The sequence below is a fragment of the Carettochelys insculpta genome, chromosome 8 (genome assembly GCF_033958435.1).
Source record: "Carettochelys insculpta isolate YL-2023 chromosome 8, ASM3395843v1, whole genome shotgun sequence".
Lineage (NCBI taxonomy): Eukaryota > Metazoa > Chordata > Testudines > Carettochelyidae > Carettochelys > Carettochelys insculpta.
Window position 1 is genome coordinate 33705029 of NC_134144.1, and position 12397 is coordinate 33717425.

A 12397-nucleotide genomic window follows, 5' to 3' on the forward strand; every position below is an offset into this window, starting at 1 on the left:
AAGTCCATGTTTATTGGGCAGGTGTCAGGGAGGGGTGAGGGGGCAATGGGAGAGGTCGTGGTAGGGACGGGATAGGGCTGTGGGCCTGAGGCCTCCACTGGGGGTGCCCAGCTGAAGGTCACTGGGAGCCAAGTGAGAAGCTTCCCCTCAGGGCCTCGTAGATCTGCAGCCCATCCCAGTGTGCTTGGCAAATTGGAACGGTGCCTGGCTGCTCGTAGCCACAGCCAGTGTCCACCCCGTACCCCAGGAGGAAGGCTGACCCCTTGGCCTCCACGATGTTGGACAGGGCACAACATTCATCCAGAACTTGGGGGGCATTGCGCTGGCCACTTAAAGGTGGGTGAGGAGGCACTGAACATGCGCCTTGAGGTGGCCAAAGGCGCATTTGGCCTGCATCCAGGCCTGGCTGAGTTGGACATTAGAGAGTTCCTGGCTTGGGTCCAGGTGGCCAATGTACGGCTTCATAAGGAGTGAGGGGGTAGGCCGTATCCCCACAATGCACAGTGTGCGTGTGCACAGCTCCAACTGCCAGCTCCTGGCGCGGGACAAAGGTGCTCGCCTCCAACCTCCAGCACAGGCTGCGAGTTCTGGAACACACGGGCGTCGGACGGTCGGGCCAACCACCCAACATAGACTTCTATGAAGTGGCCCAAGTGGTCAACCAGGGCCTGCAGCACCATGGAGAAGTCCACCTTTCAGTTTATATACCTGGCCACACTGTGGTCCGGGGCGCAGATCGGGATGTGGGTCCCGTCGATAACCCCAAAGCATTTGGGGAATCCCAGAGTGGCGAATCTGGCCACAACAGTGTCCACATCTGCCAGACAGACAGAACCCTCCACAGCAGGAGCATGTTGATGGCTATCATGAGCTGCAAACAAGAGGGACTGAAAACACATGTCAAGGACTGAGGGAGGAAGCCCCTAGGCCCTGGGGGGGGTCTGTTGTCCCTTCTTGTCCCCACTCCCCCAAGCTCTCTGGGAGTGCCCATGTGAGCCCCCCCCAGGCTGTGGTAGAGTGGGATGACATGGTCCCCTCCCACCCCTCGCACACCCAATCCCACCTCCCGAGGGTCCCCCTTGGGCAGGACACCCACACTCCTGTCCTCCCCTCCTCCGTGCAGGGCCTGCAGCCTGAGAGTGCCTTACCTGCATGAATAGGAGCCCAACAGTGGACTTCCCCTCACCAAACTGGTTGCCCACCAGGCAGTAGCTGTTGTTGGGGGAGGGGCAAGCTTCTGTAGGGTGATGGCAACCCACTTCTCCACAGGAATGGTGGGCCGCAGCCGAGCGTCCTGTCTCTGGAGGGCAGGGGGTGAGCCAGGTGCAGAGCTCCAGGAAAATGTCCTTCCACGTGCGGAAGTTCTGGAGCCACTGCTGGTCCTCCCACCGCCCCATGACCTCCATGGTTCGGGCCCATGTGGCAGCAACAATGTGCTCCTGAAAACTGGTGCCAGGCTTGCCCTCCAGAGGAAGAGGAGGACGGCCGTGATGAGGCGCAGCAAGTGCTGAAGCCCTTCTGGGTGGGGCCAGTGCAACCCCACAGGTTGCAACCCCCACCTTCTGGCACCATGGCTAGCTAGAAAGCACTGTGTCTCCTGGCAAGCATGGAAGCCCTGCTGTAGCAGCTGTGCTGTCCCTCGTGGAGATAGGCAAGTGTCAGCATGGGCAGGGAATGGGCGCCTGTTGGGGGGCCTTTAAGGGCGTGTCTCCTGGACTGGATTGCCGGCCATGCAAATCTGTCTGACGGTGTTCAGGGGGCAGTTCAGTCAAAAGAGCGGCCAGGCGGATTGTTTGTCAATATGCGTCACTGTCTGGGCACGATCTGTCAGCAGAAGTTTTGTTGGATGATATCTTCAGACAGCAACTACTGTCAACAGCTCACTCTAGTCTAGATGTAGCCCTTAGTGTCTGTCAGAGCATGACTGGTTAATTTAACTTGCTTGTACTATTGGTTGCATAATGGGTATGGTAAATTACTGGTGTACATGCTAATATAATCGCTTTAAAACCAAAATGTTTTTCCACTGAGACACATTTTCCATTTAATTTGTCAGCAGAGATGCTGATTAAACCTCTTTCTGTGGTTCCCTAGCATGTGTCTGATACGTGTGTCATCATAATACCATACATGAGAACTAAACATTGAAGGGCAAAATACTGTTGCCAGTACGTTGAAGGCAACAGGCTTTCACAGGCTCACTGAAGGGAGAGCAGGCCTTAAAGAATTACACAAAGAAGGGACGAGACATCTTATACCTGCAAAAGAGACTTCCCTGAACAAAATAAGCTGTGCCAGCAAAAGCACTTGTTTGCTAGTTTAACTGCGGTCATGCTCCGGCTTTCTGCTAGTGTAAGAATGTAATGAAGAATCACTGTCCTGATATTATCCTGATAAAAATTTCTCACATAGACCTGGTCTAAGATTTATTACAGTTGAGAGATGAAGTACAACTGCTATGTCTACAGAAAAAAAAAAAAAAAAAACCCTCATGGCTGACCCTTTAAATGTTCATTGAATGCATTTTTATAGCTTCTGATACAGTAGACCCCTGAGTTACATGGGGGTTATGTTCCTTGCAACCTCCACATAACTCAAATTTCACTCAAGTTGAGGGAGGTGGGACCGTCTCCCCACCATTAGCAGAACCTGGGAAACTGACCAGCCAGGTGCTGGTCAGTTTTCCAGGTCCCACAAGTGGCAGGGGGCAGCGGGGAACCAAGCAGCTGGTGGGAGCCAGGCGTGGCTTCTCCCCGGTTCCGCCTTGTATGTTAGTACAGTAATCCCCCGGTATGTGCGATTTCAATTTGCATTTAATTCACATTAGCAAGAGTTAAATGCAAAAAGAAAGCTCTCCAGCCCCACAGCTCCAGCTGCAGGAACCCAGTGGACAGACTGCTACTGTAGCAGGGCTTCTCCCCTGCTTCCCCCAGCTGCAGGGCTGGAGCCCTTTCTGTTTGCACTTAACTCAAGTTAATGTGAACTAAGCACAAATTAATATCGCGCATACTGTGGGGGTTACTGTCCTACCATATATGGTTTCATATCTTATTGTTTGGAAAATATGGGCCAGGTCCTGAGAGGGTGTAATTTGACCTGGTTTTATTGACGGAAATAGTTAAACTGATTTACATGAATTGTGGATCTGGCTCTAAACTTTTGAAATTATTTTAGCATATTGTTAAAGGAGTCAGTACGTGCAAATTAACATTCATTAACAAATTAAGTTTCTCTATAGTGTTTTTAAACTTAATTTGTCTCTCTTCACATTGTCGGAGATAAGAGACCCCTGAAGATCTAAGTTACTTTTTAGACATTTAGAACTTGAAAAACCATTTAAAGGTGAAAATAGCTCTTCTCATAAATCCAAAGTGGAGAAAACTTTCGAAAAGTTCCTCAAGGATTCAAGGATGCTCTCAGAGATTCTTTGTCTGATTTGAAACTCAGCTTGTTCTTAGCCGATGTTTAGGCTTTGGTGCAACAGAAGTATTCAGTTACTGGGACACGTACCCTAACTTTTCCATGTCAGTGTCTTTGTGCACCACAAAACTAGTCTGCTACTTCTGATTTTACATGCCAGTCCTCAGTTTCAAGTTGCCCTTTTTTCCTTAAAAATGAAAATAGCTTTTTCTTCATATTCCTGTTTTATTCAAACTACTGCACACAGACACACACAGCTTCACACATCTCTATTTCTAAATTTCATGCCCTTGCATGTGTATCGCCTTGGGAGCTGATTAGCACACTTATATGGCTAAGTTTAGGAAGGCTGTAATGAGGCAGTCTAGGCATTTACCTCAAGGTGCATATATAGTGTGTCATAGCTTCTTATCAAATGCCTTCCTCCAAATTAGCTGTAGCACATAGCAAAGTGAAGTCCTTTATCATCTGCCACTTTGGAGGAATATTTGACATAACTTTTGCTCCAAAGCTTCCAGTCTAAGAGCCCTGCTTGGGTTTCACCTCCTGTTTCTAACTGTTATATTTTTCCATTGCAACTGCATTATGTGAACTGCGTGATAAAATGGGTTATGTGAGTCAGATTCTATATATCAATTTAAAGAAGAATCCACTATTCTGTTGCTCAAAGAAATATCACTGTTCTTGTTGAATTTGCCAAAAAAAAATTTTTCTCTCTTCTTTTGCTTCCTGTATTTGCCTACTATAGCACTATTTAAATGTAATTCCCAGTTGTTCACATTCCTGCTGACATGATCAGCACAAAACAAGAAGTAAAAAGACATGACAGCGCTCCTGGCTTGCTATGAGTGAGGACCTGGAGGAATGTTCCCCGGCTCAACATTCGAGACAATAAGCCCTTACCTGATAGAGGTCCTATTTATAGCCAACTCTTTGAATGCTGGTGCACTTAGTTCAAACTGTCACTTCCTCTCAAGAAGTGCTGAACAAAGTTGTTGGCACAGTTCAAGACTAGCTCTGAGAAGTTATCACCATTGTTAACACAAGTCCAATCAGCATACTTTTGAGAGCGTATAGCATCACCTTCACTTCTATTATATCGTCAAATGAAGATATCTGTACTGTATATTAATCACAGTTCTTCTATTGATTTGCTCACAGCCTTGATAACCTTTTAACTTTTCTTTGCCTCCTTCTCCTCCTCCTGAAAAATGGGGACGGTAATACTTGCCTAAGAGGGTTTGAAAGGCTTGCTTACTTGATATTTTAAAATACTTTGAGACCCTCATCCTAGGGGTATTATTTAATAACAAACCATTATTTAAAGATTATATAGGAATATTGGACCAATTGCTACTTGAGATGATTCATCTTTTGTTGGCATGTTTCCTTGACCTTTTCCATTTGCACAACATCATTGTCCGACGAGTTATGGATATATGTAAGGGAACTTTTCTTACAAAAATTATAGCTGCTTGACTTCTCATATTGCAATGCTTGGAAAAATCCACTGTGGCAGTGAGCATACTACAGGTTGAGTTAATTATTGAGGTTGGCATATTTTAAAATTTAATAGAATACATTTATGTGTAAAAAATAGAAGAATATTGTATTCAATATGAGCTGTGTGGGAAATTTAAGTAGGCAGAATTTAGTTGCTGAAATTGGAATTTATGTGGGAATGCTGGGCTAATTGTCACCCCCAGGTTTGCTTTACGCAGAGCTTCAGTCTGCACCAGAAGGACGTAAATTTTACCCTGCACTAGGGTAAAACTAACTGGCTCTGAGGACCCTACTGCACACACTAGAAGTTCTGTAGTATCTTAGTGTAGTAGGACTTCACAACATGAGGGCACACTAGAGAACTTTCAGTGCTTGCCAGCAGGGTCCTCACAGGCCATTTGGTGCGCAACACCAGTGTGAACTAAAATTTACAGAACCAAATAAAAGTATTGTGCAGACAAACCCATAGACTCGCTGGCACAGAGTACTCGGACAGTGTCACAGAATAGTTAGTGGCTATGGTTTTATGCCTTGCTGGAAGAACAGCACCTCCAGCAGAACAGAACCCCCGAATGCCACATTACTTAATCAGTTCAGTATTAACTTATTCAGCCCTCCTTTCCTTGAAGGTCTCTCCTCCAACCACTGGCCAGACCTCAGTCCACTTAGCTAATGACTCTGATGAGACTGCAGCCCCAACAATTACACTTGTGTGTTGTTCTGTGTTGCTATTTTTTTAATTAATGTGTGACGTGTTTGCTAAGTATATGGCTTTGTCACAAACGGTTATTCTTACACTGACATCTAAATGAGATGTACATACAATAGACTACATTGCAATGTAAAAAGTATGTGTGTCATCTGACAAAGATGAATTGAAAACTAATGCCCTCTGGCACTGGCACAATGAATACAGGCTTCAGCTTATAATAGGTGAACACTTTCTTCATCTCAAGGCACAGTCATTAGGACTGTGGTTCACATGCTTCAGTGGTAAATGCTGTACATAACTCACTTGTCACATCCAAATCTCTGTTCTTCTCAGTGCTGGCTTTGATGAGGCTCTCCCAATTAATCTTTTTCTATCACATCACCTTTCTGAAGCATTTTTACTGCATTCCTGCATTCCTCTTGCTTTTTCTAAATGTTGCTTAAAATAACTGCTAAAAGAATTTGCTAGCTAAAATCTGAAAGCGAGAGTTTCTTAATTTGTTTAATTTTGAGCACGTCGTCTTGTTTTATCAGATAATCATGAATTTTGTTTGTATGCGGGCTCATTCTTGTCTCTCAAATTATAGTCGAGGCTCTCTTGAGAGCAGCCTAATAATTTCAAAGGGCAAAAGATAATATGCAGAAAGATGGATCCCAGAAAGATATAGGTAGCTAACTCTTATGACTAGTATGTTGCTGACCAATTTTTACCAAAACCTCAAATATCACTGCAAGTGAGACCTGCTGGAGGATGTAATGCTTGTGGTATATGCTGTCATCAGAGCCCTTAATGAAATTATTTATTGGGACTTTTTAAATGTCTGACCTTGGAGGTACACGCTCTACCTTGTGTTCTAATTAAACTAATTAAATACCATACAAAAATAAATCAAATCCCAAAATAGATATGATTATTAATCTCTGGCATGCCGCAGTTTTTTCCTATGGATTGAAAAATGGCTTTCAGTAGAAAAAGTAAGAATACTGCAAACCTCAGAAGCGAACTCTCTTTCCACATCCCATAACATTAGTTCCATCTTTCTAATGTACCCTATTTATACTGTGGAGAACTAAAAATAAAAGTGTAAAGATTTACTAATGGAGAAAATGCAACTCTGAAACTTGTTTTCGTCTCTGGTCTGATAAGGAGGCTCTCCTATTTTCTCAGCCTTTGGGGAGGGAGCAGTGGTTGAACTTAGGCTGTTTTTATGGTAGGTTTGTTCTTTTAAAACTGGTCAGTTAAGTTTTTCTTTCAAATTTTATAGGTTAGCCTGACATTTTATAAACTAAAAATATGGCACAACCAATTAATCCAGATCTGTCTTCCAAGAACTTCCTAAACTATCCTTCAGTGAAAGATCACTGAAAAAGCAAGATAAAAACAAGATTTTTTTAGAGTGAAGAGCCACAGATTTTCAATTCTGCTGTCACATGTAAAAAGACAGTAAAATCTGCATATGGCAATTGTTTTTAATAGGGGAGTAGGCATAACTTAAATTAGGACATCTGGGCTGCTGTTATTTTTCAGGGAAGTTAACATTCACATTCAACTGTAAAAACAGAGAACCTTGTTTTTTAGAAGTAGTGTACAAAAAATGGTGGCAGGATTTGGACACAGCTAGATGTGTGGGATAGAAACAGCGAGACATCTGAGCTGATTGTAAGTTGCTGGGCCTGAGTGGCAAAGTGGATTTTGTTTTTGTCTCCAGTGACCAAGAATTGGGAGAGAGTATGTGTCATCAGAAGTTCGGTGTAGGCCACGTATGTTTAAGTTGACAAAGATTCATGCAGCAGATGTCAGAGCGACAGCCCTCAGCTTGGACTGGATGGCAGGAGAAAGATCTGTAGCAGATAAGTAGATTTGTGAGTCATCAGTAAGAGGATGGATATTGAAGTGTATGAAAGGAAAGACTGCAAAGGTAAAAAAGGAGGTGACAAAGCTCGGTTTTTTTTCTTCTCCCACAAGGAGTGGGACAGGAAAAAAGGAGGGCCCTCCAAAAGAGGTGCTGAAGGCAGACCGGAAGACGATGGAGTCATGAAAATAAGATGTCAAGAAGTAGGATATAATTGGGAGAAACAGCAAACAAGTCAAGAGGGGTTAGAATGGGAAAGAGGCCCAGAGATTTGATGAGGATGATGATGATGATTATTATCATCATCATCATCAAGGCCAGTTGCAATGGAAAGGAGAAGGCAGAAGTCAGTTTGTCAGGGATCCATGATAGAATTATAGAAAGAGTCAGTAATTTTGGAGGGTGAGGGAGGGAGGAAGAAAGAAAGAGAAACAGCAGTAACTGGAGCGTCATCCTGTGGGGAATTTAGTTTCCACTCTCAACTGGAATGAAAAGTCCAACAACGGAACCATTTTAGGGGACAAAAGAAATCATGACAAGTTTATAATTGTATATGCTGAAGTAAATTGTTGATCCAAAGAAAATCATTAAAATCATGCTTTTTCCTTGGAAAATTTTTATTTCAACAAAATCACATTTTGGACAGGATTTTTATTTTGAAAAAAACTCAGTCTCTGTGTAGCATCAACATATAGCATTTTGGATGGGGAATACCAGAGCATGATTGCATTGTAAGGAATAAAGTTCAGAGGAAAGTGAAATCCCCAGGAAGAAATCACAGGGGTCATTATGTTTTAAAGGAGACCGTGTGAAAAATCTCTGTCAGTGGTGGGTATTGTTATTACAGCTACTAATAACATTGTGCTTGGCTTTGCAGCAGTCAACCAGATTCTGCAGAGAAAGGGGAAGAGGTAGGGTTTCAAGAAGGGAGGCCATGGAAAAGGAATTCAGTGAAGTTGGCCAAGTTGTCTGAAGGAAGAGGCGGTGAATTTGTGCCGCTAGTGGAGGAAGTCCAAAGGGCTTCCTCCAGAGGCGTTTGACCACACAGAGACAGGAATGGTGAAGCACAGGCTGAGGGTCAGTCAGGCAAGAGGTTAGTGGGATGGATTGTATGTCAATATTTGTTTTAATGTGTGTTTAGTTACATATCAAAGCAGGACTGTGATACTTCCACTGAAGTCAATGGGATACTTGTGAACCACTCATTATGTAATGTATTGTTAAATATGATTACTGGTATCACACTTTAACCCTGTGGTTAACAATACCAAAGAAGGTACCACAAAAATCTTCTTGTCATTACAAACCTGACTCTATGTAAAAAAATCACAGTGACGTTTCAGGGATAAGTCTTCAGACAGGCATTTAGATTTACCTGAACACCTCTAATACAATAGTTACATATTTTTCTTTCTCGGTACCAACTTTCTCCGAGTCTGTTAACACCTTATTAAAACTGAAACGTTGATCTAAACTTCAGTGGGCTGCTCTGAATACTCATCTTGTGTGAGGGAAGAGTCATTCTGATCTATTTCTGCCCCACTGGAGTCAGTGGTGCTGTGGCTACTCAACACCTCTGAAAATTAGGCCACTTCAGATCCATTATTTATATCCACTTGTGTATTCGTTTAGATTCTTAACCTGAGGCATCCACATCTGAAAAAGGTTCACCATTCTCTTTGATACACTCCCTTATGATCAACACAAAACAAAAGCAGAGGAAATGTAGCACTTCAAAGACCAACAAAGTGATTTATTTGGTAATGAGCTTTCGTGGGACAGAAGTGAGTCTGTCCCGCGAAAGCTCATCACTGAATAAACCATTTTGTTAGTCTTTAAAGTACTACATTTCTGCTGTTTTGTTTTGTTGGAGTACAGGCTAACATGGCTACATCTCTATTACTTTTCCTTATGATTTAGTACATGTGTTGGATGACCCCATCAATATCTAAACAGAGCTGAATGAGATAAGGCTAAATTATTCTTGACTGTAAATTTCATTAGCTTGTGATCATCAGTTACTGATTTCACTTAAGTGCATCATCTGGTACAGAAACACTCAAAGTCCCTTACATTGGTTTTCAAAATAATGATTTTCTCTGTTAAGAATCTTGTGGTTGTCCACGTGGGAAGCCCTGCTAAAATAAATCAGAGGCAGGTCATTGTGGCTGAAGGACTGGAATAAGCAGGCAAGTTTGGGCTGAGACCAGCATTGTCTTCTTCCTTTGTTTTGAATTTGTTCTTGCTTAAGTGAATTTCTATTCTGCTCATAAATACATTTGTGCAGGTTTTCCAATATCTAACATTGTTTTGAAGAAAAGGCTAATCCTTTATACAAAACCGGGGAACCTCTGATTGTGTAGTCCTCTTTTCTGTGTTGTACCAACATATTTACCTGGCAGAGCTCTTCCTGATTTAGGCCAAATCAGGGGACTCCACATTCCTTACATACTCTTTCCTGTGCTGAAAAGCAGTTGCTGCTCAGTTCCATTTACAGCACAAATGAGCATTGCTGAAACCCACCTGTGTTGCTGGTAAGGGGAGGAGATGCACAGCAAACTGTGGCTGTCTGCTATTTTACAATTGCTGGCATAATGCAACCATCTCAGCTGGATGGATAAAGGTCAGGTGGGGCTTAAGGATTCCATCTCTTGACGAGACAGATCTGTTCATATGAAGCAAAGCCATTTCCTGAGCACCGGACTCCTTTGTTGAGGATGGCCCTTGGCATAGAAGGCTCACATTTTTCCATAAGGCTGTTAGAATCTTGCACTTACAGCTTTGTCTTTGTATCTGTCATTTTTTGTTTTGATGGTGAGCCCCAAAATAAATTTAACAGAAATTAAACCAAATATTACCTTAAAAGAAAGGGAACTATAGCCCATTTATGCACATTTATGTTATGCCTGTGAAATAATCTAATGTCTTCTTTCTGCTATTGTTTTCTAGGTTCACACGTTCAGGGGTCCACACTGGTGTGAATATTGTGCCAACTTTATGTGGGGCCTCATTGCTCAGGGAGTAAAATGTGCAGGTAACTGATTCATTCTTTGCTTCTTAAGACAATCCTGATGCAGTAACACCTTTGACACATTATCTCTGTCATAATAAATTGTGAACTCAGGATCTGAGCCTCTGGATAAAATCAGTAGAAAAATGCACTTTCATTTTAGTTATAGTTGTATCACATGCTTCTATTGACCATTGCCTATCTAAATATCCTTCAGACATTCAGAGGTGGCAACAATAATCAATCAGCGTGTAGAAGTAGTAGCTTGAATGAGTTGTTTGTTTTGTAATGGATGAGTCTGTGCGTGGTGGGAGGGTGGGCATGAGAAATTTGAGGCTCTTAATGAAGCTTACAGACAGTTAAACGTCAACACCTATGTAAAGTAGGTATTTAAATTGATTTTACAGATGCATAAACTGAGTCACAGAGCAATTAAGTGATTTGCGAGATGTTGCCCACTGAGTTAAAATGGGAGCTGGGTACAGAACCCAGGAATCCCAACTCTCAGTCTTGTTTGTGTGCGTTTTCTCACTACTACACACACATGCTGTATCTTAATTTGAAAAAAAAAATTAATGGGTTATGAAGAAGAAAAATGAAGATGGTTAAAATGGGGGCATATAGAAACCTTACTTCATATAAACACTCAAAGGCTGTGTTATAAATTCTTGGACCAATAGATACTGCGTGCATTTGACGATTTACTCTTTCTGATGGAGCTAAACAGATTACATAAAATAAGTCCACATTTATGAAACGGGAAAAAATTAAGTATTTTGGTAGGAGAAAAAGATCAAAGTAATTGGAAGAACAAGTTGCTTTATTTAAAACATGCCTTATGATTTTCCAGAAACTAATTTTATAAAAATAGTGTAAAGAAATGTGAATGTATGAAGAACTGCATTTGTTGCCCTGGAGACTGAATTTTCAAGCTAATTTAAGTATTTTTTAACTGTCTGAAGCTTTCTGAAATCTTTTCTTAAGCAAATAATACAAATTTTATATCAATGAAAATGGTAGAAACTTGAACATAAACAAATGTGTTTATAGAAAAGCTATTACTGAAAAATCTTGAAAATGTTTTATAAGAAATGTTTGATTTGTAATATTTTATTGGGTCATGGATGCAGATTTTTTTTTGTCAGCAGTCTCTAATGTCCGTAAAGTTTTAAATTATTAGTTACTGAAGTAACTGAAACAAATGAAGGTTTACGTGCAGTTTATATTCTGTGAAAATGTCTCTTCCTTATTAAATTGTCCTACCTCCTGTTTATTCAGAGTTCTAGTTGTGTACTCATTAGATTAATGTTTTCCCTCATTTTGATCTTGTTAAATCCGTATAGCCAGTGCAGCTCTGGGAAAGGGAGCTTTATTTGATTCTGCTTCATGTATCGGCAACAGAGATGTCAGCTAAACTTTCGGAGTAGACTTTTCATAGTTGATGATACATGAGCCAGAAAATAGACAGCTCTCTTTTTCTGATCTCATATTGAATTTGCAATGCTGGCAGTTAGGAAAAATAACAGGCTTTTAGTTTATGTGAAGTAGCTTTGATCTGGAAGTTCAATAAAGACAATAAATGTGAAATGCATACTTCTGTAGAATGAACAAAAAAGGTTTTATAATTGAACTGACAGTACTATTCTTTTTACTGTTTTTCTTTATAACTACTAAGAGGGCAGGAGACTGGACTAGATGACCTCCCATGGTCCCTCCCAGTTCTAGAAGATGTACTCTAGACAACATTTTACATTTTAATGCAGATTTTTCTCCAAAAGATCCTTGGGGTTTCCTTTTCTTAGACTGTATTATGGATGTGGGAAATAATGACATTGCCTTCTCCTTTTCTCTCTTTGACTCTGTATAAAGATGATTGTAATAAGAAAGGAACAAATGTAAG

General features: G+C 41.6%; 1 protein-coding gene across 2 annotated transcripts in view; it reads left to right on the forward strand.

Annotated features, from left to right (window-relative positions):
* The window catches only part of CHN1 (chimerin 1), a 188063-nt gene that overhangs the window by 155765 nt on the left and 19901 nt on the right, over positions 1-12397 (forward strand). For both annotated transcript variants that reach the window (XM_075001827.1, XM_075001826.1), the window contains exon 9: positions 10437-10521. In XM_075001827.1, the coding sequence (XP_074857928.1) occupies positions 10437-10521 (85 nt within the window). The remainder of the gene's footprint in view (positions 1-10436; positions 10522-12397) is intronic.